General features: G+C 38.5%; 1 protein-coding gene across 1 annotated transcript in view; it reads left to right on the top strand.

The window, feature by feature from the left end:
* Positions 1-23744, top strand: part of CAPRIN1 (cell cycle associated protein 1) — a 48545-nt gene extending 24801 nt beyond the window's left edge. Inside the window, exons 5-19 of the mRNA XM_008002400.3 lie at positions 875-1113; positions 1199-1281; positions 4234-4371; positions 7367-7419; positions 7497-7583; positions 8864-9019; positions 9105-9213; positions 11822-11883; positions 12610-12720; positions 12959-13108; positions 14344-14494; positions 19067-19261; positions 19796-19896; positions 20290-20353; positions 21891-23744. Coding sequence (XP_008000591.1) covers positions 875-1113; positions 1199-1281; positions 4234-4371; positions 7367-7419; positions 7497-7583; positions 8864-9019; positions 9105-9213; positions 11822-11883; positions 12610-12720; positions 12959-13108; positions 14344-14494; positions 19067-19261; positions 19796-19896; positions 20290-20353; positions 21891-21955 — 1764 coding nt within the window. The 3' untranslated portion in view covers positions 21956-23744. The remainder of the gene's footprint in view (positions 1-874; positions 1114-1198; positions 1282-4233; positions 4372-7366; positions 7420-7496; positions 7584-8863; positions 9020-9104; positions 9214-11821; positions 11884-12609; positions 12721-12958; positions 13109-14343; positions 14495-19066; positions 19262-19795; positions 19897-20289; positions 20354-21890) is intronic.
* The last annotated feature ends 4032 nt before the right edge of the window (positions 23745-27776 follow it).

Here is a 27776-nt window from a genome sequence, read left to right as displayed (position 1 = left end):
GGCCTTCCTCTGTCCCCAGCCTGATGTTAGATACACGAGAGAGGGAGAGAAATAATTGAGTTTGGCTGATGTTTTCCTTTCAGCCTTTCTAGGGAAGAAAAAAAGGAATGTGGGGAAAATACATTCAGACTTAGCTTTAGCTGTTTTTCTCCACCAGCATCATCTTATTCATAAAAAAAATTAGGCACTCTTTTCAATAGAATGGAATGTCTTTCTGAGACTGGCAGCGGATTATTTGGGGGCAAAGGGGCACTTGTGGGTTTTTGGCATTTCCTTGTGAGTCATTAGTAGATACTCAGAGTTAGAACTTTGGGTTATTTGTCCATAGAGGAGCTAGATTGAGGTAAGATTTTTATTGTTCCTGTGGTTGGGTTTCTTTTTTAATTGGCCTAGGCCTTTAAATTTCTGTATAATTTCTAAATTCATAAAATGTTTACCTTTTATATGCATAATGAAAAACTTCAGACATATATACCTAACTAAAGAAAACATTACAATGAAACTCTTTGTACCTGTACCGAACTTGTATATTTATCATCTCATGGTCAGTTGTATTTCACATAAATCTACATTCATTTCCTTGCTCCTTTTGCCCTGTAGATTATTTTGAAAGAAGCCCCAAACACATTGTTTCATCAGTAATATTTCAGTAGTAAAATACCTTCTAGGGAAAGAGCTGTTCTGAATTTTTAACAATTGCTTAAAATAGATTATGTTTAAAACTGTATTTGTAAGTCAGGAATCATCCTTTTGTGTACTGGGGTCATATCTCACTCATTGAGTAAAACGTGCCTTATTTAAGCTGGACCTGAAATGGATTGAACTAAGTTTTATAGAACTCATTTTGGTGTTTTACATTGATATCGTTTTGCAGATTCAGAAAACAATAAAGAAGACAGCACGTCGGGAGCAGCTTATGAGAGAAGAAGCTGAACAGAAACGTTTAAAAACTGTACTTGAGCTACAATATGTTTTGGACAAATTGGGAGATGATGAAGTGCGGACTGACCTGAAACAAGGTTTGAATGGAGTGCCAATATTGTCCGAAGAGGAGCTGTCATTGTTGGATGAATTCTATAAGCTAGTAGACCCTGAACGGGACATGAGCTTGAGGTATTAGTGGTATTTGATAATAGAAACTTCTGAGTATTTAAGTTGACAACTGAAAGGTTATTAATTAGCTATTTACTATTAAAAGGTTGAATGAACAGTATGAACATGCATCCATTCACCTGTGGGACCTGCTGGAAGGGAAGGAAAAACCTGTATGTGGAACTACCTGTGAGTATCACTGATAACTTTGATTTTATAACTAGGAATCTTTAAAAGTTAATTTTCCTATGTTTATAGTTCACTTGGGAGAAAAAAAATTAGTTTTCGTTTTTTTTTTTTTTTTTTTTTTTGAGTCGGGGTCTACTCTGTTACCCAGGCTGGAGTGTAGTGGCGTGCTCTCAGCTCACTGCAACCTCCGCCTACCGGGTTCAAGTGATTCTATCACCTCAGCCTCCCAAGTAGCTGGGATTATAGACATGCGCCACCACGCCTGGCTAATTTTTGTATTTTTAGTAGAGACAGGGTTTCGCCATGTTGGCTAGACTGGTCTCGAACTCCTTACCGTAAATGATTCACCTGCCTGGGCCTCCCAAAGTGCTGGGATTACAGGTGTGAGCCACTGCGCCCAGCTAGTTTTCCTATTTAAAATTAATATTAATTGAATAAAATTTAGAAGTGTATATATAACATTCATCTGCTATTTACTGCTTGGTTTCTTTTTTGTTTCTTTATATGTTTAATCTGTAATGTGGAAATCAGAACACAAGCAACAAACAACTGAAACTGGGTAGTATGATAGTCCTAACTTCACATGGTCTTGTATGTAACTTAATTATGTTTGTCTGAGGTAGACTAACATCAGATTGAATTTCCACAGCTTTTAGTAATAGATGGGGACTGTTTGTTTTATGGCTGAAGTTTCATGAAACAATTTGCATTTCATACATTCTGCTCATGGTTATTGCCTTAGTTTTTCTTTAGTTTGTCTTAGACATCTGCTAATTTGAGGATGTTAGTTTTTTTCTGTATTTAAAATATTCTGATACTTGGTCTAGTTTTCTGTGTGAGCTCCTTATTCTCAAACATGCAACTGTGAACTGATTTTTTAAAAAATGGACATTCACGTTTTATTCCTTCAGTAAACTAGGAATTTACGTTTTAGCCTTTTGTGAAACCAGGGAATAGATTCTTATCTTTGCGATTTGTAAGGCTGAATTATCAGGAAGGTAGATTTTTGAACATAAAATGAAAGCATCTGTATTTATGCGTTTTTAGCTGTTGGTTGAAAAGAAATCAGGTTGAATTATAAGCTTTAGTCACCAAAATGGTATGAGCTTTAATTGGCAAAATTTAGAAGAGTATATTTGCTTTAAGGGTACCAGTCCTTGTCTGTCCTTTCTTCATTTAAGAAATAATTTTCTTGGTTTGTTAACTTTTACTCTGGTCTTTATTTCTTTGTAAAATATGTGTTTACCTTTTTGCTTTTAGTTCTGCAAGTTCTATATGTATAAACTTGTTAGCTTAAAAAAGTAGTTTTAGGTCAAGCTTCATCAAATTTTCATGAGCATTGCTGAGTAACAAAGGTGTTATTAAACCTTTAAGCTTATAGCTTGTTTTGGGGTTATTTTCTACCTAATCTCATTCCCACATCATAGGAATGTGACATCTTTACAATGGAAAGGTACTAATATACCCAAATTAGTGTTTTTATGTACATTTGATTTGTATCTATAACTTCTTGAAAACAGTTTTGAGCCAGGAGCTGCTGAAGTGAAATAAGGAAAACGTATGAAGTGTTCATTATCTAAAGAGTTGTTGGTAGTTTATTAGGATTAATTTCCCAAAGCTTTTGATATAGTATAGTCCTCAAAATCTTATTTTTCTTTACAGTGACCTATCAGGGAGTGGCCCTACTGTATAACTATTAATAATATACAAGCCAAGGAAATTGAAAGTAATAACTCTTTATACATCTCCCCCTCTGCCCTGCACTGTTTTTAAATATCCTGGTACACCAAATTCCGATAGTTTTTGTTTTTAAATATCTTTCGATTGTCTACTTCTTTCTCTTCTACTTTTATGCCTTTCTCTTGTCTGACGCAGTTGCTTAACTGAGTCCACCCCTCTGCCTCTTTAAAATCTTTAGTGGCTTCATCTCAGTTTTATTTATATAAGTTTGTCCTTAACTTCAAGGACATTCATGGTCTGTTTTTTACCAGTTTCTGCAGCCACATCTTTCCCTATGCTTTTTCTTTGTTCCCTGTATTTTAGCCACAGTGGCTTCCTTTCCTTTTCTTGTATTTGACATCCTTTGTATAGGACTTTGTAATGCTCTTTCCTCCATCTTGAAACACTTCCACCCCTCTACTCTTCTAGATTTCAACTCTTGTAGCACTTACCTAGGAAAGCCTTTTGTGGCCTCACTCTGATTGGGTCCAATCCATTGTACTTCTGTGTAGTACTTTTCACAGATATAAGTTTTTTGTAGTTGTATTTGATACCACCTCTGTTAGACCATAAGCTTATTGAGGGGAGATACTGTGTCTTTACATACCTTTTTGTTTTCCTAGTGCCTAGCATATTGCCTAATATGTAGTAGGCGCTGAATAAATACTTTTTGAATGAATAAATGTTAAATGTCATCTTTTTCCCCCTGACTAATTTACTTAAAATACATAAAGTTCAGGCCGGGCATGGTGGCTCATGCCTGTTAATCCCAGCCCTTTGGGAAGCCGAGGTGGGTAGATCACCTGAGGTCAGACCTTCACAGGGCAACATGGTGAAACCCCGCCTCTACTAAAAATACAAAAATTGGCTGAACATGGTGGTACACACCTGTAATCTCAGCTACTTGGGAGGCTGAGGAACAAGAATTGCATGAATCTGGGAGGCAGAGGTTGCAGTGAGCTAACGCCACTGCACTCCAACCTGGGTTTCAGAGCAAGACTGTATCTCAAAAACAAACAAAAAACCCCATAAAGTTTAATATAACTACATTCTTCTTGTTCCCTATCATTCTGTAATACATTTCTGTTCTTGGTGAAATGTAATCTTTTTATGTGTATATGTGTTTTAGTAACGGTTGTTTTTTAATCACAATATTTTATAGAATGTTGGATCTTCTTCAAGACAGGCATCCTCAGATAAGTCTTACATTATAATTCATGCTCTTTTTCTTAGATAAAGTTCTGAAGGAAATTGTTGAGCGTGTTTTTCAGTCAAACTACTTTGACAGCACCCACAACCACCAGAATGGGTTGTGTGAGGAAGAAGAGGCAGCCTCAGCACCTGCAGTTGAAGACCAGGTACCTGAAGCTGGTGAGTATTAGGTGGATATGAACTTTAGTTTAGGGTTCTGGTTTTATTTGATTTTGCTACAAGTTTATATACGTACTTAGTTTTCATATATGTACACTAGATTTTATTTTTAAAGAGACTTTAAGCATGACAAACTGTTAAGAGAGATTATCGAGTAATTCCTACCAGTATTCATTATCAGTCATTTGTCTTACTAGTCTTGATCACTATTACAAACTGATAGTTCTTTTGCAGTAGTATTGATGGGCAGGAGTATGGATGAGGGCCAGCTGTTAACAAGGATTTTCAGATAAGTTTCTGTCTGAAATGCCCAGAATTGCTGTTTACCATGCCAGTACATTGGATGAATAGTATGAGTTGCTTTTGTTTTGTTTTAATCATGGGGAGATTATAACTCCATAATCTTGAACTATAAATTCCTCCAAGGCAAGGAGTCTTTTCCAGTTAATTTTATCATGGAACACAACACTAATTATATAGCTAGACACTGAACTGTGAATACTTTTATGGTAACTCTTACATTGATGAGTGAAATTCTGAATACAAGGAAACGTCGGAGTATAAATTTTGCTAGAATCAGAGTGCCTGAATTTAAATCTTGGCTTCAACATTTACTAGCTTTGTAACTTTGGGCAAGTTAGTAAAACTCTTGTACCTCAGATTCCCTATTTAGAAAATATGTCAAGGCCGGGCGCGGTGGCTCATGCCTGTAATCCCAGCACTTTGGGAGGCCGAGGCGGGCGGATCACGAGGTCAGGAGATCGAGACCATCCTGGCTAACATGGTGAAACACCGTCTCTACTAAAAATACAAAAAATTAGCCGGGCGTGGTGGCGGGCACCTGTAGTCCCAGCTACTAGGGAGGCTGAGGCAGGAGAATGGCGTGAACCCGGGAGGCAGAGCTTGCAGTGAGCCAAGATCTTGCCACTGCACTCCAACATGGGTGATAGAGCAAGACTCCGTCTCAAAAAGAAAATATGTCAAGTGTGTATTTAGTGCTTGGCACACGGTAAGCACTTGGTAACGGGTAGCTAGTAGGTTGAAACTAGAAGGGAAGATTGTACATTGGTAGGATTAATAGTTGGAGATTAATATAAGGCAATCTTTTTCCCCCTCTTACAACTTTACTAAGTAAGATTTTTAATCTGTATGCTGCTTTATACTATTACTTATGAGAAGAAAGAGGGCTTTTAATATAGTAGCTCTTTATTTGTGTTATACATGATCTGAAATAGCTACTGTTGAACCTAAAGTAATTAATTCTGGAATAAATGGTAAAGAAAACTTTCTAAAATATAAAACACTGTTAATTTATAAATAAGTTTATAAGTAAATTTAGATTATGTGATGGTGAACTATTTACTTTGTTTGGAATTTAAGTTGAAAAAAAATTTTTTTTTTTTGAGACAGAGTCTCTGTCTGTCACCCAGGCTGGAGTGCAGTGGCGTGATCCTGGCTCACTGCAACCTCTTGCCTCCCAGGTTCAAGTGATTATCCTGCCTCAGGCTCCTGAGTAGCAGGGACTACAGGCGCACACCACCACGCCAGGCTAATTTTTGTATTTTCAGTAGAGATGGGGTTTCACCATGTTGGTCAGGCTGATGTCGAACTCCTGACCTCAGGTATCCATCCGCCTTGGCCTCCCAAAGTGCTGGAATTAAAGGCGTGAGCCACTGCGCCCGGCCTTGTTTTTTTTTTGAGTCAGAGTCTAGCTCTGTTGCCCAGGCTGGAGTGTAGTGGCATGATCTTGGCTTACTGCAGTTTCTACTTCCAAGGGTCAAGCAATTCTCCTGCCTTAGCCTCTCGAGTAGCTGGGATTACAGGTGCACAACACCACGCTTGGCTGATCATTTATATCTTTAGTAGAGATAGGGTTTGACCATATCGGCCAGGCTGGTCTCGAGCTCCTGACCTCAAGTGATCTGCCTGCGTTGGCCTCCCAAAGTCCTGAGATTAGAGGTGTGAGCCACCATACCTGGCCTTAAGTTAAATTCTTTTTTTGGGCACTGAGTCTCACTCTATCACCCAGGCTGGAGTGTAGTGGCGCGATCTCAGCTTGCTGCAACTTCTGCCTCCCGGGTTCAAGTGATTCTCGTGCGTCAGCCTTCCCAGTAACTGGTATTACAGGCACACACCACCACGTCTGGCTAATTTTTGTATTTTTAGTAGAGACGGGGTTTCACCATGTTGGCCAGGCTAGTCTCAAGCTCCTGACCTCAGGTGATCCCCCTGTCCCGGCCTCCCAAAGTGCTGGGATTACAGGCATGAGCCACCGCGCCTGGCCTAGTTGAATTCTTAACTTTAAAAAAGATTTATTGTACTTTATGGTATCATTTCTAAAAATAGACTTTATTTTTATTTATTTATTTATTTTTTGAGATGGAGTTTTGCTCTTGTTTCCCAGGCTGGAGCGCAATGGCCTGATCTCGGCTCACTGCAGCCTCCGCCTCCCGGGTTCAAGCGATTCTCCTGCCTCAGCCTCCTGAGTAACTGGGATTACAGGCGTCCACTACCATGCCTGGCCAATTTTTTGCATTTTTAGTAGAGATGGGTTTTCACTAGATTGGCCAGGTTGGTCTCGAACTCTTGACCTCAGGTGTGCACCCATCTTGGTCTTCCAAAGTGCTGGGATTATAGGCAGGAGCCACTGTGCCCAGCCGACTTTATTTTTTAGAGCAGTTTTAGGCTCACAGCAAAACTGAACAGAAGGTGTAGCCATTTCCCATTTACTTTCTACTCTCACTGATGCACAGCCTCCCTCATTGTCAGCATCCACTTGACCAGAGTGGTACATTTGTTAACAATTGATAAACCCACACTGACACATTATTATCACCCAAAGTCCATAGTTTACATTTGGGTTTACTCTTAGTGTTGTAATTCTCTGGGTTTGGACAAATGTATGATGACGTGTTATCTACCAATATCACGCAGAGTAGAGTAGTATTACTGACCTAAAAATCCTTTTGTTTTGCACCATTTTTTAACCTCTTAGAACCTGAGCCAGCAGAAGAGTACACTGAGCAAAGTGAAGTTGAATCAACAGAGGTATGATTTTAATTTAATGCTGCCTTTACTTTGCTGCCTTTCAAACAAATGTCTCAAACATTTACTTTGCTTTGCAGTATGTAAATAGACAGTTCATGGCAGAAACACAGTTCACCAGTGGTGAAAAGGAGCAGGTAGATGAGTGGACAGTTGAAACGGTTGAGGTAAGAGTTCTCTGTATTGCAAGGTTGTTGTCTTTGTCTTCACTTAGTAATTTTTATCTCTACTGAGAACAAATTAAGATTGTTTTTTGCATTATTAGTACATTTATTATAATAACAAACTCATTACACCAGACTGTTACTTCGAAAAAATGAATGTTTGTCCCTGTGGATGTTTAATAGGATCACTGTTTTGCTGAACCAATGTAAAAAAATTATTTTATACAAAGTTATATGTGGATTAATCTGTTACCATGATTTGTCTCTTACTGAAATTAGGTTGCTTTGTAAAAATCAGGGCTCCTACACTGATCTGTGTTTTGGGGTATCATCTTGTACTCCTTTACTCTAATGCTGTTTGGTCACCAGGCTGTAGACTTCCTCTAGTGTTTTCTAATGCTGTCTCTCAACTGATACGATGATTTTTTTTTGGGTCCTCATGTCTAGTTCAGTGACTCTCTTCCTATTACTCCTCTCTGACTGCCTCTGGACCATCCTATTCATTGTCACAACTTAATTTTATTGGAAAAGTTAGCTTTAAGTTACTTGTACTTGAGGCTGTCACTGATGCCTTGTTACCTGTAAGATACAGTCCAAAAAACCTTACCAATGGGTCCTGGCCTTCCTTTTGATCCTCTTTTAGATGTCTTTCTTTACACCCCCAAAGTGCAGGAAAATAGCTGTAAGCTGAGGGTGATATGCTTTTCTTTTTAATATGTTATTCTTCTATCAAGACCATTCTCCTGGCCGGGCATGGTGGCTCATGCCTGTAATCCCAGCACTTTGTGGGGCTGAGGCAGGTGGATCACATGAGGCCAAGAGTTGGAGACCAGCCTGGCCAACATGGTGTGAAACCCTGTCTCTACTAAAAATACAAAAATTAGCTGGGTGTGGTGGTGGGTGCCTGTAATCCCAGCTACTTGAGAGGCTGAGGCAGGAAAATTGCTTGAACCTGGGAGATAGAGGCTACAGTGAGCCGAGATCCTGCCACTGCTCTCCAGCCTGGGCTACAGAGCTAGATTCCATCTCAAAAATAAAAATCAATCAATCAACCAACCTGAAATGCTACATAGTGGTCCTATGGAACTGAAACACTGTAGAAGTGACGATATTTTTCAGAATGTTAAATTTGGCATAAATGTAGTCCATTTGTGTAACTGCATTAAAGCCTGTTCTGTTTATAGTATTAGATGGTATATGTAGTTTGGGGGACACATCATGATGGTAGTGAGTGGAGCTTTTTTGCTCTCCTGTTGTTTCTCATCCTGTTTTTTCTACCTTAGGTGGTAAATTCACTCCAGCAGCAACCTCAGGCTGCATCCCCTTCAGTACCAGAGCCCCACTCGTTGACTCCAGTGGCTCAGGCAGATCCCCTTGTGAGAAGACAGCGAGTACAAGATCTTATGGCACAAATGCAGGGTCCTTATAATTTCATACAGGTATGTTCATTTTAGTCAAACACTGTAACAGAAACTTCAAGTGTTTATATTATTTGACTTTATTCTATCCTAACTTAACCTGTAGGATTCAATGCTGGATTTTGAAAACCAGACACTCGATCCTGCCATTGTATCTGCACAGCCTATGAATCCAACACAAAACATGGACATGCCCCAGCTGGTTTGCCCTCCAGGTTAGTAGTGGTACATTTTTATGTGAGAGAGAAGTATAAGGCCAGTACTTTTCAGGTTTTATAAAGTTTGTGAAAATAAATTTTATTTTAATGACTTTAATTTTGACTTAGGTCTTTTAATTTGATAAAAAGAATGTTATTGTTCCTATAATTTGAATTAAAAATGTAGTTCCATAATTGTTTATTTTTAAACTTTTTATTGCCGTGTAGACATAGAAAAATATATGCAAGTTTAATGAGTTTTTATAAACTGAAAACACCTGCACCTAGATTAAGAAATGAAACATTACCAGTACCCCAGAAACCTACATTGTGTTTCCTTTCAATCACTAGTTATCCTCGCCCCTAGCGATAGCAATCACTTCCATACTTGTAACTATAATAGACCAGTTTTGCCTGTTTTTGTAACTTTAACAAGTGAAATTTTGCTTGGCTTTTAAAATTTCCAAATTTAGGAGTAAAAATAAGAGATGTCTTTCTTTGAATGCTTATAGCTTTCTAGGAGAATTTCTGTATTTTATTACCTTAAAAAAAATACACAGCAATGAAGTGGGTAAGAGGCAAAGGGAAGAGAGAAACCACAAGATAGTTTCAGACTCTTTCTGGACTTACACCATTATTTGAAGTAGTAGCACTAAATAGAGTTGATGCCTTCCATTGTTGTTAAGTGGACCTTCTCTGCAGGACTATTAGTGATTGTAAGTCATCCTGGTTTTTCCCAGAACACATCAGTGTTAGTTGCACAAAAGTGGAACCAAGTAAAATAACCTATTTAATGTTGCATGATCTTAAATATCATAAAAGAAGTTGCTGAGTAAAAGTATGTTTAATGACACTTAATTTGGTGTAAGGTAGTTAGGATTTTTCTGAAGTAAAGGGAGCTCATATCTCTGTCACATTTCTACCAAGAGTTAGAAAACAAATCAAAGGTGACACCTACAAGAGAGCAGTCATGGTCTTTAGTGTTCATTTTCCGAGCTCTACCAAAGGAAGATAATAAGTCGTTTTCTCAGCTGGGAAATTGTGTGAAAGTCAATATAGGTAGCACTGATAAAACCTGTAAGGCTATTTAGATATTTACATAATGCTGAGTCCATTAGACTCTCCAGTGAAAATGGGTGCTTTCTTAATGACTAACCGAAGATCGTCGTTTTGATTATCTGTTTAATCATTGTTGGGAAGGGAGGTGGGAGAATGATGGGAATTGTTAAGAAGATGCATGCTGAGTTGAATATAGGCTCTTAAAAAGTATATATTATTTATTTAGAGATGGAGTCTCGCTCTGTCACCAGGCTGGAGTGCAGTGGCGTGTTCTTGGCTTGGCTTACTGCAACCCCCGCCTCCTGGGTTCGAGCGATTTTCCTGCCTCAGCCTTCCAAGTAGCTGGAAGTACGTTAATTTTTGTATTTTAGTAGGGACAGGGTTTCACCATGTTGGGCAGGATGGTCTCAAACTCTTGACCTCGTGATCCACCTGCCTTGACCTCCCGAAGTGCTGGGATTACAAGCGTGAGCCACTGTGCCTGGCCAAAAAGTACATATTTTAAATTTTCTTTTCTCTAGAAACATTTGAAATTAATTGAAAGTTGGTTAAGATATATTGAGCTGGGTATGGTAGCTCACGCCTGTAATCTCAGTACTTTGGGAGGCTGAGGAGGAAGGATCACTTGAGCCCAGGAGTTTGAGACCAGCCTGGGCAACATAAACCTTGCCTGTACAAAAATTAAAAATTAGTCAAATTAAAAAAGTTAGGTCGGCAGGGTGGCATGCACCTGTAGTCCCAGCTACTCAAGAAGCCAAGGTGGGAGGATTTCTTGTGCCCAGAGTTTGAGACTACAGTTAGCTATGATGGCGCCACTGCACTCCAGCCTGGGCAACACAGTGAGACCCTGTTTCAGAAGAAACAAAAGATAAAAATAGAATACTGTCTGTCTGAGGTCTGGAGTATGAATAATGCTACTTTATTGTACAGCTTTAAAAGTTTTTCTCATGGCACTGATTATTTTTTAGTGCATTCTATTATAACATTTTACTTTACTCTTGGAAAAAACAAGATGAAACCAATTGTGAAAGTAAACTATTAAATAATTATCACTGCCAGTAAACCAAAATGCTCACTTGAAAGCTAAAATTTTATCTGCATTTCCCAGTTTATTTTCATGATTGCTAAAAAGCTTATTTATGGTTTACCTTTAATTGCCTTTAATTTACCTTTAATTGCTGGGCATGGTGGTTCATCCCTGTAATCCCAGCACTTTGGGAGGCTGAGGTGGGCAGATTGCTTGAGCCTAGGAGTTTGAGACCAGCCTGGGCAACATGGCGAAACCCTGTCTCTACTAAAAATACAAAAATTATCCGAGCGTGGTGGCACACACCTGTAGTCACAGCTGCTTGGGAGGCTGAGGTGGGAGGATCACTTGAGCCTGGGAGGCAGAGGTTACAGTGAGCTGAGATCACATCACTGTACTCTAGCCTGGGTGACAGAGCGAGATCCTGCCCCTCCCCCCCTCCCCCGCCAAAAGCCTTTAATAGTGAAATAAAAGGTATTTAGACGCATCTCTCTAAAAGTTTAATTTTGTATGACAAAAATATTTTGGTCACCTTTGCAGTTCATTCTGAATCTAGACTTGCTCAGCCTAATCAAGTTCCTGTACAACCAGAAGCTACACAGGTAAGAGTGATAAAACTATTTTCTTCAGGGCCAGGTAAGGTGGCTCATGCCTATAATCCTAGTACTTTAGGAGGCTGAGATGGGAGGATCACTTGAGGTCAGAAGTTCAAGACCAGTCTGGGCAGTGTAGCGAGACACCATCTCTATTTTTAAAAAATAATTTAAAAATATTTTTTCACTTTTGTTTTAATTGGTTCCTTGGTTTCTTTCTTAGCTTATGAAAGAAGGTATGAATTTCATCAGTGTCCAAGTCTTCTGTTGGACTTCAACAAATTTATTGTTGTGGATAGCTGTCAGCCTTTATTTTTATGTTTAGGTTCATTTTTCCTCTTCATGACTTCTTAAGTTTTTCTTAAGTCTTGCATTTTAAATAATGTATTATAATGAAATAAGCTTTTTAAATTTAGAACTGAGAATTTCAGACGACATAGTTTAGACATAATTCTAAAATTTAGTGCAGATTTCTCCATCTTAGAAGTACTTGTAGAGGGTCTTTATAACGAGACTTGGGTTTATTTAACATCAAGCTTCAAAAATGTGTATGTTTTTTGCAATTTTTAGGTTTTATACAGATTTAAAAAGATGATAGTATTAATTTCTCCCTTTTTTAGCAGTTGTATGTGTTTCTTAGCCTTTCTTAGCCTTACGTGTCTTACAGGTAACTTGTTTTTTTAACAGTGAGTTTTGTAAGCAGGAAAAAGCTTTTATTTCTTTACTTATGTCTAGGTTCCTTTGGTATCATCCACAAGTGAGGGGTACACAGCATCTCAGCCCTTGTACCAGCCTTCTCATGCTACAGAGCAACGACCACAGAAGGAACCAATTGATCAGATTCAGGCAAGTTCTGTTACCAGGCCACATACATTTGATGAGGCACTTACTCATGAATTGGACAGAGGTACATTACCATTAATAACATTCTTCTTCTTTTTGGACCTACTTTGCTTTCATGAAATATTTGAGTTTGTTAATACACATAAGTTTGAGATTAATTTACCACTTTAGTACATCTATTCACTTTTTTTTGGCTAAGTTTAGTTTACCTCTAAAGTGCATCTATTCACTTTGTGTTTAGGCAACAATCTCTTTAAATACAGACCAGACTACAGCATCATCATCCCTTCCTGCTGCGTCTCAGCCTCAAGTATTTCAGGCTGGGACGAGCAAACCTTTACATAGCAGTGGAATCAATGTAAATGCAGCTCCATTCCAATCCATGCAAACGGTAAGCAAATTAACATTAATTGCCTAGTGTGTAATGTGAATCATGGTAGATTTTCTTTTCTTTTTTTAAAGGTCTTCATTTAACTGTGCTTGAGTCTGCATCTTTCGTAACTGTAGGGTATATTTAATTGAACATAAACTGATTATTCCAGAGATTAACTGATATTAATGGATATTCTAGAGATAAATTTTAGCCTTATGAGTGATGTGCCTGCATCATCTTAATTTGTAGTTTTACCCTTTTGATTTGGTTAACCAAAAGTTTAAACATTCAGAGAAATAGACTAATATAACATCCATATAATTATTACCTAGATTTAATAGTTGCCCTGTTTGCTTAATCTTTTATTTTACTGAAGTATTTTTAAGTTTCAGATGTTATGCTTTACCTTGATTCTTGAGCAAGCACCTTTAGAGAATTTCTAGAAAATAATAATAATACTGTAATCTGTGGGGTTCAGCTAAATCAGTGCTCAGAGGAAAGTTCATAAGATTAAATATTAAAATATTTAACTTGATTAAAATGTCAATAAAAATGAAAAAAACATTCAACCTTGTTAAAGTTCATAGAATAAATTTCTGTAAGTGATACTGCATCAGGAGATTGTCTTATTTATTTATTTATATTTTGAGACAGAGTCTTGCTTTGTCGCCCAGGCTGGAGTGTAGTGGCGTGATCTCACCTCACTGCAATATCTACTTCCTGGGTTCAAGCGATTCTCATGCCTCAGCCTCTGGAATAGCTAGCACTACAGGCATAAGCCACCATGCCCAGCTAATTTTTGTATTTTTAGTAGAGATGGGGTTTCACCATGTTGGTCAGGCTGGTCTTGAACTTTTGGCTTCAGATGATCTGCCTGCCTCAGCCTCCCAAAGTGCTGGAATTACAGGTGTGAGCCACTGTGCCCAGCCAGAGTTTGTCTTTTAAAAAGATTTCTCATATATGTAAAAGCGTTTCCAAGGCTGCTGATTGTATGTCTTTTTATTTTTTTTAATTCCCTACTTCCATTTCACAGCATGTTATCATACTCCCCTTTAAGTACTATACAATATATATGTCTTTTTCCATATTGAAGCACTTGGAGGGATTTGTGTGTGTGTGTGTGTGATGTTTTTGTGTTTGAGACTTCTGTGATGTCTTTATTTATGTCTGAGGTAAAACCACCATTGAGTTTGGCCATGTTATAAAGCAGAGAATAAAAGGATGAACTAATCATTTACTTTATTTACTAACAGGTGTTCAATATGAATGCCCCAGTTCCTCCTGTTAATGAACCAGAAACTTTAAAACAGCAAAATCAGTACCAGGCCAGTTATAACCAGAGCTTTTCTAGTCAGCCTCACCAAGTAGAACAAACAGAGCTTCAGCAAGAACAGCTTCAAACAGGTACGAAATCCAGTGTCACCTCATTGGCTCCTTGCTTTCCAGCACAGTTATTGACAGTGTTAGGACAGTTTAGACTTCAGAGTGGTGGTGTTCAAGAGTTTCTGTTTTAGTAGTAAACCATATAAATTTTTCATTTCAGATCATGAGTTAAATTGAATCTGTACTTTGATATGTGAATTATGTGCAAGTTTTGGAGGCTTTATACCCATTTTCCTTTTGTCACTGAACTTATATAATATCCCTATTGCCTTATATAATTTATATGGAATTAAATTTGTTACTTGAATTACCATAAACTATACTTTTTTTTTTTTTTTTTTTTTTTTTTTGAGATGGGGTCTCACTCTGTCACCCAGGCTGGAGTGCAGTGCTGTGATCTCGGCTCACTGCAACCTCTGACTCCTGGGCACAAGCAATCCTCCCTACCTCAGCCTCCCAAGTAGCTTGGGAATACATGCATGTGCCACCACGCCCAGCTAATTTTTTGTATTTTTGGTAGAGTTGGGGTTTCACCATGTTGCCCAGGCTTGCCTCAAACTTCTGAGCTCACGTGATCTGCCCACCTCAGCCTCCCAAAGTGCTGGAATTAAAGGCGTGAGCCATTGCGCCTGGTGATAAACTATACTTTTAATTGTTAATTGACTGAAGGCTTTTAGCATGATATCTGGCATTGAGTCAGTTAGACAAAGTTAAGAAAAAACTCACGGTGGCTGCATTTCGTGGACTGGGTTGAAACATAATCTATTTTGTCAAGTAAGGTCATAATTTGGCTAGTTACCATACCTGTCACAATAGTAATGTAGACAGAGACATTTATTTGAGACAGGTTCTCACTTTGTTGCCCAGGCTGGAGTGCAGTGATGCTAGCATAACTCACTGCAGCCTCAAACTCCTGGGCTCAATGATCCTTCTCCCTCAGCCTCCTGAGTAGTTGGGACTACAGGTGCTTACCACCACACCTGGCTAATTTTATTTATTTATTTTTTTGTAGAGACAGGGTCTCCAGGAGCTTACTATGATGCCAGGCTGGTCTCCAATTCCTGGCCTCGAGTGAACTTACTGCCTCTGTCTCCCAGAGTGGTGGGATTATGGGCATGAACTACCTTGTCTAGCTCGATAGAGATACTTTAGATTTTTTTTATTTTCTTATTTTTTTTTAAGAAATTGGGTCTCTGTTGACCAGGCTGGAGTGCAGCGGTGTAATCATGTACTGGACCCTTTAACTCAGGGGCTCAAGTGATCTTCCTGTCTCAGCCCCACAAGTAGCTGGGACTGCAGGGTTTTCTCAAATTCAGGGCCTCCAGCAGTCCTCCCACCTCTACCTTTCTACGCATTGGGATTATAGGCATAAGCCACCATACCCAGCCAGATGGTTTTAAGTCTTCTAGGTCTTTTAATGTCTTCTTTAGGTCTTTGGTTCTTTAATTCCTCAGAATTTAATTGGAATCCCACAACAAACCAGCAATCAGAGGAGTTAATACTTTGATTGTGTCAGCCCGATTTTGAAAAGTTGTACAATTTTCTAATTATTCAATTTCTTGGTAAACTTGGATCAGCATTAGATTTTTCAGTAGTAAATTCTTACATGTCCTGTAGTATTCAGTATCTCTAATATGAAGCTCGAATCTTCCGTACTCTGATAGAATTTACCAGTTATACTACGCCCAGCTTCTGAATGATAAAAACTAGTGGTGCAATCACCATGGCTCACTGTAACCTCTGCCTCCGGGTTCAAGGGATTCTCCTACCTCAGTCTCCCAAGTAGCTGGTACCACAGGCATGTGCCACCATGCCTGGCTAAATTTTTATTTTTTTTATTTTTGTATGTTTGTATTCTTGGTAGAGACAGGGTTTCACCATATTGTCCAGGCTGGTCTCGAACTCCTGGTCTGGGCTCAAGTGATCTGCCTGCCTCGGCCTCCCAAAGTGCTAGGATTACACTCACACCAGTCACACACACAACAAGTTCTCTTTTAATCTCAGGGCCTTCATACTTCCTTTCCAAGTTCTTGCCGAAAACTTTCTCCCACTGATAAGTACATGGATTGCTTTTCTATTTTTGTTTTTAAAAGTTCATTTATTTTTAATTGAGAAATAGAAACTATATATATGTGTATTTATCACATACGGCATGATGTGTTGAAATGTGTGTACATTGTGGGCAGGCTTCATGGCTGGCACCTACAATCCCAGCTACATTTGAGGCTGAGGTGGGAGGATTGCTTGAAGCCAGGTGTTCATGATGAAATAACATGTATACATTGTGGGCCATTGTCCAGTGCAATGACACGATCTCGGCTCACTGCAACCTCTGCATCTTGCGTTCAATCACTTGGGTTCAAGCGATTCTCCTGCCTTGGCCTCCTGCCTCAGGCCTCAGGTGATCTACCCGCCTCGGCCTTCCAAAGTGCTGGGATTACAGGCGTGAGCCACCATGCCTGGCCTGATATTTGTTGAACAAATCATTTCAGTATGTCCCATCATTCTAGAAATTGTGTTTTAATTTGAATTAGTGTCTAATCAGGAACAACATGACAAAAGAATCTTTGGCTTTTTAAAATGGCCTACACGTTTATACTTTACCAAAATTTAAGTAGGAATGTGGGTATTTTAAAATAAAATGAAGACTGGGTGTGGTGGCTCACGCCAGTAATCCCAGCTCTTTGGGAGGCCTGCTTAAGACCAGGAGTTTGAGACCAACCTGGGCAACATAGTGAGAGCCCCACCTCTATAAAGTAAATACAGAACTTAGCAGGGTGAGGTGGTGAATGCCTGCAGTCGGAGCTCCTCAGGAGGCTGAGGCTGGAGGATCACTTGAGCCCAGGAGTTCAAGGTTGCAGTGAGCCATGATTATTTGACTGAACTCCAACAGCAACACTGGGTGAGAGAGCTAGACCTTGTCTTAAAAGTAAAAATTAAATAAAGATCACACTTAAGTTGTTGCTGTGAGTTGCTTCCTTTCTTTCTTTCCTTCTTCCTTTCCTTTTTTGAGACAGAGTCTGGCTCTTGTCTCCCAGGCTGGAGTGCAGTGGTACCATCTCGACTCACTACAACCTCTGCCTTCCAGGCTTAAGCCATCCTCCCACCTCAGCCTCCCAAGTAGCTGGGACCACAGGCATGCACCACCATGCCTAGCTGAGTTTTTGTATTTTTGTTGTTGTTGTTGTGGAGATGGGGTCTCACTGTGTTGCCCAGCTGGTCTCAAACTCCTGAGCTCAAGCAGTCTGCTCACCTTGGTCTCCCAAAGTGCTGGGATTGCCAGCGTGAGCCACTGCACTCAGCCTTGCTATGAATTTCTTACAGTGAGGTTTGATCAAGATTACAAGCTGTTATTGATAAAAAGTGATTCTAAAATTCAGTTCTTTTGGATACTTTGTACATGGATACAAATGAACCATTTTACATGGCAAATGTCATGTGTATTTGTCATTCACTTATAATTTTAAATTTTGGGAATATAATACAAGGCAATCTATATAAAAAGATGACACTGATGTAGTTGGTTTATTAAGTAATTCAAGAGGAGCCATGGCTTTCTCTTTTCCTTAGGTATTCCCTAGTGCTTTCATCTAAAATAGGATTCTAACAACTATTAATGTATTTGGAATTTCTTAAGGATGTAAAAATAGGTCAAGTAAAGATTTTTAAGAGTCATACAGCTGCTTTTCTCTCTGCCCCAAAAGAGGAGATTTGGGTTGGCCAGCACCTTTGACCTTTGTTGTTAGTGTGTGGGCTTTCCTTTGTTCTGTTGCCTTTCTCACCTCCCAGAGGTACTTTTAGCACCCTATATTTTTCTCCTCTTTGAATTATATACATTGTTCAGTAGTATTTAATATTTGAAAATTTCTAGATTCTAGAACTCTCTCCATTGTGGATGGAGCTTGTATATATGTTAGTGTGTATGTTCTAGAACCTTAACTTCAAGTGGGTTGAGTGCCAATGTGAGTACCATGTGATTGTTTTCTAAATTGGCTGTACTTGCCATTTTAAATACTTTGAAATGGAATTTGGCATTAAGGGTTATAAATTGAAGGCCTCTGCTGATTAGTTAAACTATGTAATTGATGACATATTCTACCATATAGCTCCTTAAATATGAGAGAGTGGTTTTGTATGTTTTACTAAGTACCAAAGGATATTTAAAATAAGAAAATTTCTACCACTAAGGAGCTTTATAATGAAAATAAGTAATTACATGGTACAAAATATGGTAATGTACTAAGAGTAAATCTTTTGAGTTATTTTGGGTCTCTTGTGCTAAAAAGTAGATGCCTTTCAGAAGATGTTAATATAGCCTTTCAAATAATTTGTTTGGAAGGATCAATCATGCACCCTGCTTTCAAAGGTTTGGAATTGTGGTTGGAGAATTTTACCCCCATTAGCTTAGTCTAAGGGTAGGAGAAAGGTAAGAGACTTTATTCATGTTTAGTTTTCCTTATCATTGTATGCACATTTATTTAAGGATTAAACTTCAAGGAGACTGTATAAGACACAAACTAGAAAGTGCATGGGAGAACAAACGGTAATGAGCTGTGTATATATATACCCTTTTCTTTCTTTTTTAAATTATAGTGGTTGGCACTTACCATGGTTCCCCGGACCAGTCCCATCAAGTGACTGGTAACCACCAGCAGCCTCCTCAGCAGAACACTGGATTTCCACGTAGCAATCAGCCCTATTACAATAGTCGTGGTGTGTCTCGTGGAGGCTCCCGTGGTGCTAGAGGCTTGATGAATGGATACCGGGGCCCTGCCAATGGATTCAGAGGTAAAAAAAAAATTAAAAAAGGAAGTTCTATGACCTTTTACTAGTTCAAATTAGTTTTTGATTTGTAAAATATTATCACACAGTTTTTGGGAAGGATGTATCTGTATTAGCCTCTTATGTACAATTTAAACTAAATGTATATATTTTGATACAATTGGTATAATTTGTGTATTTGATATAATTTGTTATTTAAATAACAAATCATGGAATTTTTGTTCATTTGGTTATGTCAAATTAATGTCTACCACTATCTCCTGGAGGATAAGTATTTTCCACATTACCAAAACTTACGGGGATTGTTTATTATGTTTGTATAGATGTGTGTTTACATGCATAGATGGATTAAAAGTTTATCTTCTGAGGGGCCGTTAGTACTTATAGAAATTTATAAACAGATTGGATCAAGATAGGAAATTGGAAATTAATTTGATTAGCCTGGCTTACAATTTTCTAGTTCTTCCCATCTTCATTAATAAAAGTAAAAATTCCTTGTGAAGATAAGAAAATTATTTCTTTTCTTGTCCTAAATTTTAGGAGGATATGATGGTTACCGCCCTTCATTCTCTAACACTCCAAACAGTGGTTATACACAGTCTCAGTTCAGTGCTCCCCGGGATTACTCCGGCTATCAACGGGTAGGTAAAGCAGTTCTAAAGTGTAAACCTGAACTAAGTATAGCAATGAAAGTGACTTAGTGTAGTTGCTTAATGAACCTAAGTAACTAATTTGGCATTAACTTTGTGGTGTCCAAGACACTTTGTTGAAACAAAAGCTTTTAGCACTCGTAACATAAGTACTCCTTTAGTAAAGCCTGTTAAAGACAGTGATTTCCGAGAGCAGAGAAATACATTTCACTGAATGTTCTTGAGAATAGAAGTACAACAATTACAGAATAAGGTGTAGCCATGATACACTGAAGTGTCTAAAAGATTAAGGAAGAATTGTGTATTGAGTGTTAGACTGAAAGAATAGATGGGTAAGCATTTTTTAAAAAGTACCTTTTCAATACTAACTAGCTTGTCTTTTAGGATGGATATCAGCAGAATTTCAAGCGAGGCTCTGGGCAGAGTGGACCACGGGGAGCCCCACGAGGTAATATTTTGTGGTGGTGATCCTAGCTCCTAAGTGGAGCTTCTGTTCTGGCCTTGGAAGAGCTGTTCATAGTCTGCATGTTAGGAATACATTTATCCTTTCCAGACTTGTTGCTAGGGATTAAATGAAATGCTCTGTTTCTAAAACTTAATCTTGGACCCAAATTTTAATTTTTGAATGACTTTCCCTGTTACTATATAAACTGTCTTGAAAACTAGAACATATTCTCTTCCTCAGAAAAAGTGTTTTTCCAACTGAAAATTATTTTTCAGGTCCTAAAACCTGCTAAATGTTTTTAGGAAGTACTTACTGAAACATTTTTGTAAGACATTTTTGGAATGAGATTGAACATTTATATAAATTTATTATTCCTCTTTCATTTTTTGGAAACATGCCTATTATATTTTAAGGGCAGACACCCTTTAATGGCCGGATAAGCCATAGTTAACATTTAGAGAACCATTTAGAAGTAATAGAACTAATGGAATTTGCAATGCCTTTTGGACCTCTATTAGTATATAAATATCAAGTTATTTCTGACTTTTAAACAAAACCCCCAAATTCCTAACTTATTGAACTAAAAAAAAATTACAGGTTTGGAGAGTTTTTTGTTTTTCTTTTACTATGGGAAAACTACTTCCCATTCTGTCAGGAAGTTAACCTATTTAACAATTAGAGCTAGCATTTCATGTAGTCTGAAATTCTAAATGGTTCTCTGATTTGAGGGAGGTTAAACATCAAATAGGTTTCCTCTATTGGCCATAACATGTATAAAATGTGTGTTAAGGAGGAATTACAAAGTACTTTGATTTGAATGCTAGTAGAAACTGGCCAGGAAAAAGGTACATTTTTCTAAAAATTAATGGATCACTTGGGAATTACTGACTTGACTAGAAATATCAAAGGATATTTGCATGTGAATGTGGGTTATGTTCTTCTTTCCCACTTTGTAGCATATTCGATGAAAGTTGAGTTCAAACTGATAGCTAAAAATCTGTTTTAACAGCATGCGAAAAGTTATTTTATCTGTTAAAAGTCATTATACAATTTTGAATGTTATGTAGTTTCTTTTTAACAGTTTAGGTAATAAGGTCTGTTTTCATTCTGGTGCTTTTATTAATTTTGATAGTATGATGTTACTTACTACTGAAATGTAAGCTAGAGTGTACACTAGAATGTAAGCTCCATGAGAGCAGGTACCTTGTCTGTCTTCTCTGCTGTATCTATTCCCAACGCTTGATGACGGTGCCTGGCACATAGTAGGCACTCAATAAATACTTGTTGAATGAATGAATGAATGAGTACTGGTGGAATACTCCATTAGCTCTACTCTTCTTTTAGCTAAGATGAACATGAGCAAATTTGCGCATGACAACTTCCAGGACAGGGGAAACTTGAACACTGAAGAATTGACCTCTTAAGCCTAATAATGTGGTGACAGGATGCCCACATGCTTCTTGACTTCAGATGAAAATCTGCTTGAAGGCAAAACAAATAATATTTGAAAGAAAAATCAAATGCCATTTTTGTCTTCTAGGTCGTGGAGGGCCCCCAAGACCCAACAGAGGGATGCCGCAAATGAACACTCAGCAAGTGAATTAATCTGATTCACAGGATTATGTTTAATCGCCAAAAACACACTGGCCAGTGTACCATAATATGTTACCAGAAGAGTTATTATCTATTTGTTCTCCCTTTCAGGAAACTTATTGTAAAGGGACTGTTTTCATCCCATAAAGACAGGACTACAATTGTCAGCTTTCTATTACCTGGATATGGAAGGAAACTATTTTTACTCTGCATGTTCTGTCCTAAGCGTCATCTTGAGCCTTGCACATGATACTCAGATTCCTCACCCTTGCTTAGGAGTAAAACAATATACTTTACAGGGTGATAATAATCTCCATAGTTATTTGAAGTGGCTTGATAAAGGCAAGATTGACTTTTTCGACATTGGATAAAATCTACAAATCAGCCCTTGAGTTATTCAATGGTAACTGACAAACTAAAATATTTCCCTAGAAAGGAAGATGAAAGGAGTGGAGTGTGGTTTGGCAGAACAACTGCATTTCACAGCTTTTCCAGTTAAATTGGAGCACTGAACGTTCAGATGCATACCAAATTATGCATGGGTCCTAATCACACCTAGAAGGCTGGCTACCAGCTTTGACACAGCACTGTTCATCTGGCCAAACAACTGTGGTTAAAAACACATGTAAAATGCTTTTTAACAGCTGATACTGTATAAGACAAAGCCAAGATGCAAAATTAGGCTTTGATTGGCACTTTTTGAAAAATATGCAACAAATATGGGATGTAATCTGGATGGCCGCTTCTGTACTTAATGTGAAATATTTAGATACCTTTTTGAACACTTAACAGTTTTTTTGAGACAATGACTTTTGTAAGGATTGGTACTATCATTCCTTATGACATGTACATTGTCTGTCACTAATCCTTGGATTTTGCTGTATTGTCACCTAAATTGGTACAGGTACTGATGAAATCTCTAGTGGATAATCATAACACTCTTGGTCACATGTTTTTCCTTCAGCTTGAAAGCTTTTTTTTAAAAGGAAAAGATACCAAATGCCTGCTGCTACCACCCTTTTCAATTGCTATCTTTTGAAAGGCACCAGTATGTGTTTTAGATTGATTTCCCTGTTTCAGGGAAATCACAGACGGTAGTTTCAGTTCTGATGGTATAAGCAAAACAAATAAAACATGTTTATAAAACTTGTATCTTGAAACACTGGTGTTCAACAGCTAGCAGCTTATGTGATTCACCCCCATACCACGTTAGTGTCACAAATTTTATGGTTATCTCCAGCAACATTTCTCTAGTACTTGCACTTACTATCTTTTGTCTAATTTAACCTTACCTGAATTCTCCTTTTCTCCTGGAGGCATTTATATTCAAAGTGATAATTCCTTCCCTTAGATGCATAGGGAGAGTCTCTAAATTTGATGGAAATGGACACTTGAGTAGTGACTTAGCCTTATGTACTCTGTTGGAATTTGTGCTAGCAGTTTGAGCACTAGTTCTGTGTGCCTATGAACTTAATGCTGCTTATGGTCTCATTCTGACTTCATGGAGAATTAAGCCCACCTTTAAGCAAAGGCTACTAAGTTAATGGTGTTTCCTGTGCAGAAATTAAATTTTATTTTCAGCATTTAGCCCAGGAATTTTTCCAGTAGGTGCTCAGCTATTTAAAAACAAAACTATTCTCAAACATTCATCATTAGACAACTGGATTTTTTGCTGGTTTTGTAACCTACCAAAATGGATAGGCTGTTGAACATTCCACATTCAAAAGTTTTGTAGGGTGGTGGGAAATGGGGGATCTTCAATGTTTATTTTAAAATAAAATAAAATAAGTTCTTGACTTTTCTCATGTGTGGTTGTGGTACATCATATTGGAAGGGTTAACCTGTTACTTTGGCAAATGAGTATTTTTTTGCTAGCACCTCCCCTTGCGTGCTTTAAATGACATCTGCCTGGGATGTACCACAACCATATGTTATCTGTATTTTAGGGGAATGGATAAAATATTTGTGGTTTACTGGGTAATCCCTAGATGATGTATGCTTGCAATCCTATATAAAACTAAATTTGCTATCTGTGTAGAAAATAATTTCATGATATTTACAATCAGGATTGAAGTAAGTTCTTCACACAGTGACCTCTATGAATCAGTTTCAGAGAAGGGATGGGGAAGAAATGCCTTCTAGGTTTTGAACTTCTATGCATTAGTGCAGATGTGAATGTGTAAAGGTGTTCATAGTTTGACTATTCTATGTATGTTTTTTCAAAGAATTGTTTCTTTTTTTAAACTATAATTTTTCTTTTTTTGGTTATTTTACCATCACAGTTTAAATGTATATCTTTTATGTCTACTCAGACCATATTTTTAAAGGGGTGCCTCATTATGGGGTAGAGAACCTTTCATTAAGTCTCATTAAGATCTGAATCTTGGTTCTAAGTATTCTGTATAATATGTGATTGCTTGTCCTAGCTGCAGAAGGCCTTTTGTTTGGTCAAATGCATATTTTAGCAGAGTTTCAAGGAAACGATTGTCACACATGTCACTGTAGCCTCTTGGTGTAGCAAGCTCACATATAAAATACTTTTGTATATGCACAATATAAATCATCTCATGTGGATATGAAACTTCTTTTTTAAAACTTAAAAAGGTAGAATGTCATTGATTACCTTGATTAGGGCAGTTTTATTTCCAGATCCTAATAATTCCTAAAAAATACAGAAAAGTTTTTTTCAATCATTGTACCTTGATATTAAATATCCTTTAAATATTTCTAATCAGTTAGCTTCTACAGTTCTTTTTGTCTCCTTTTATATGCAACTCTTATGTGGGAGACTTTTCCACTTAAAGGAGACATAGAATGTGTGCTTATTCTCAGAAGGTTGATTAACTGAGGTGATCAGTTAACAGCTAGTTGAGCAGTCAGCTTCCTAAGTGTTTTAGGACATTTGTTCATTATATTTTCAGTAATATAACCAGAGGAAATGGAATGCAGGTAAGTGCCGAATTCAAACCCTTCATTTCATCTTTAAGCTCGGAATCTGCATTCCACTTGAGTTCTTGTTAAGCATTCTAAGTTTTAATTGATTGTAAGTTAGATTTCACAGAATCAGTATTGCCCTTCATCTTGTCCTTTTTATGGAGTTAATGGGGAGGAAAACCCCTCAGGAAAATGAAAGTAAATTTTTTTTTTTTTTTTTTTGAGACGGAGTCTCGCTGTGTCGCCCAGGCTGGAGTGCAGTGGCGCGATCTCGGCTCACTGCAAGCTCCGCCTCCTGGGTTCACGCCATTCTCCCGCCTCAGCCTCCGAGTAGCTGGGACTACAGGCGCCTGCCACCACGCCCGGCTAGTTTTTTTTTTTTTTGTATTTTTAGTAGAGACGGGGTTTCACCATGTTAGCCAGGATGGTCTCGATCTCCTGACCTCGTGATCCACCCGCCTCGGCCTCCCAAAGTGCTGGGATTACAGGCTTGAGCCACCGCGCCCGGCCAAGTAAATTGTTAAGGCTCATACCTTTTTCCATTTTGAATTCTACAAAAGTACTGGAAAAGACTAGTGAATGTTTAAAATTACATTAGATTAAATTCTGTGAAAGCCTGGTTTTCTCACTGTCCTTGAACGAAGTCTGCTTAAGTTGTTAAAAACCATCCAGCAAAAGCTATAAGTGAAGAATTGCTACTGGTATGAGGAGAGGAAAAGGTTTATATAAGAAATCTGATAGCCTCATCTTCTAATACACTTCTCAGCCTCTACTACTAATATCCTACTTTAACAAGCTGTTCTGAAGCTAATCCAGTTACGTGAGCAGTACGGCTGTTTTGAGTATAGGCAGTGGAAGATCAGCAGTTTGTTTGTTCCTGATCATCTAGCAAAGGCATTCGTGTATTGCTCATTTGGAAATACTAACTTTAAGTACTGTGTTTAATAGGCAGACACACCGTATTAAGCCACTGAACTAAGGCTTTATTCAGCAAATTAGGGTATCCTTTGCCCAGCATCATGCCAAGCACTAGGCATTTAGTGGTAACAAAAATCACTGTGGTTTCTGCTTTCATTGAACTGTCTAATCAAAGAACTGTCTAATCAAAGACACTGATATGACACCAAAGTGTAGCAAATGCCATGTTGGAGCAATGTGGTAGATACTAAAGCCATGACGGAGAGTGTATACCCTAGTTAAAATGATCAGGGGAGACAACTGAAAGGGGTAATTGAGCTAGATTTGAAGGGTAAGGGGTAGTAGACTAGTCAAAAGAAAGGGAGAGAAGAACATATCTAAATGTCTGATCACCAGTGACTGAAAGTACCAGGATCAAGTGGAAAGAGAAAGGACTAGCAGAGTTACAGGTTAGAGAAACAGGTAAAGACTACTGTGGACAGCGTAATAGTTGCATTTCATGTTTTGTCTAAGAACAGTTGCAAAATGTTTTGTCTCTTAAAAACAGTTGCAAACTATTGAAGGTTTTAAAGCTGTGTGTTGGGCCAGGTGTGGTGGCTCTTGCCTGAAATCCCAGCACTTCGGGAGGCTGAGGCAGGGGGATCATGAGGTCAGGAGTTTGAGACCAGCCTGGCCAATGTGGTGAAATCCCGTCTCTACTAAAAATACTGAAACTAGCCGGGCGTGGTGGCATGCGCCTGTAGTCCCAGCAATTCGGGAGGCTGAGGCAGAAGAATCGCTTGAACCTGGTAAGTTGCAGTGAGCAGAGATGGCGCCACTGCACTCCAGCCTGGGCGACAGAGCGAGACTTCGTCTCAAAAAAAAAAAAAAAAAAACCTGTTGTTTGGGGTGGGTATGGTGGCCCACTTAATAAAGTTGTCATTTAAATAACATTCAATGCAATGCTGAGAACAACATACGGACCAAGGGATGGTACGGAGGCTTGTTGGAGTGGTCCATGTGAGAAATAATGGATTCCAACTTAAGGTGGAGATGGGGTGGTGGTGGTGAATGGATTCTGTAGATACTCTATCTCACTGGTCACGACTTGGTATCCTTTGCTGATTTCTCCAGGCCTTGGATGTCAGACTCTCAGTATTCCAAGTCAACTCCTTGATTACCCAACACCAGCTGCTCAGAGCAAATGTTTTGGGTGCCATCTTCAGTTTACTTTTATACCCTGTATCTAATCCATAAGTGAGTTCACGTAGTTTAACTTGAATATCCAGTTATGTAATACTTTTAACCACTGCCACGACTACCATCCTAGCACAGGTGACTACAATAGCTTATAATTGTTCTCCCGTTTTCTACCGTTGCCTTCCTGTGGTTTAGTTTTTTGGCTAATAGCCTTTTAAGAGGGCAAAGCACATTTTCTCATTTCCCTGTCCCCCACAAACTCCAGTGGTTTCTCATGATGACTAGAATTAAATTCTAAATCTGGTCCTTCACTTGCCCACTGCTTTGCCAGGACTTCTTCCCCATCTTGGAGCTTTTGTATGTACATCTTTGGCATGGGGGAGCATTTCACTCAGATACTGTCAGGGCTTATTCTTTATAAATTTTAGGTCCTTGTTTCATCCAGTGTCACCCCCCCGTCAGAGGCCTTCCGTGTTCGCTTCTAAAATAGTGCCCTTAGTCACTTCACTCACTGGATACTTTTGCTTAATAGCATTTAAAACAACCTAGAATTAACCACGAGGGGCAGTAACATTTTGGTCACTCCCTTGTGCGCACAATAGTGCATGGGCATATTGACATTTTGCTGAATGAACCAAAAAAAAATTTCATGATGAATGTTGGATTAAATGGGTGGTGCTGCTGCTGACATTAAAATTGGAAGTGTATATCTGGGGAAGGGGTTTGCATTCAGACATCTGCGGTATCCAGGAGGAAACATCAAGCAGTTGATAATGCTTTTTGAAGTTCAGCGATCTGCCCC

This window comes from Chlorocebus sabaeus, chromosome 1 (genome assembly GCF_047675955.1).
Source record: "Chlorocebus sabaeus isolate Y175 chromosome 1, mChlSab1.0.hap1, whole genome shotgun sequence".
Lineage (NCBI taxonomy): Eukaryota > Metazoa > Chordata > Mammalia > Primates > Cercopithecidae > Chlorocebus > Chlorocebus sabaeus.
The sequence above is the reverse complement of the archived record's forward strand: the minus strand, read 5'-3'. Positions and strand labels throughout refer to the sequence as shown.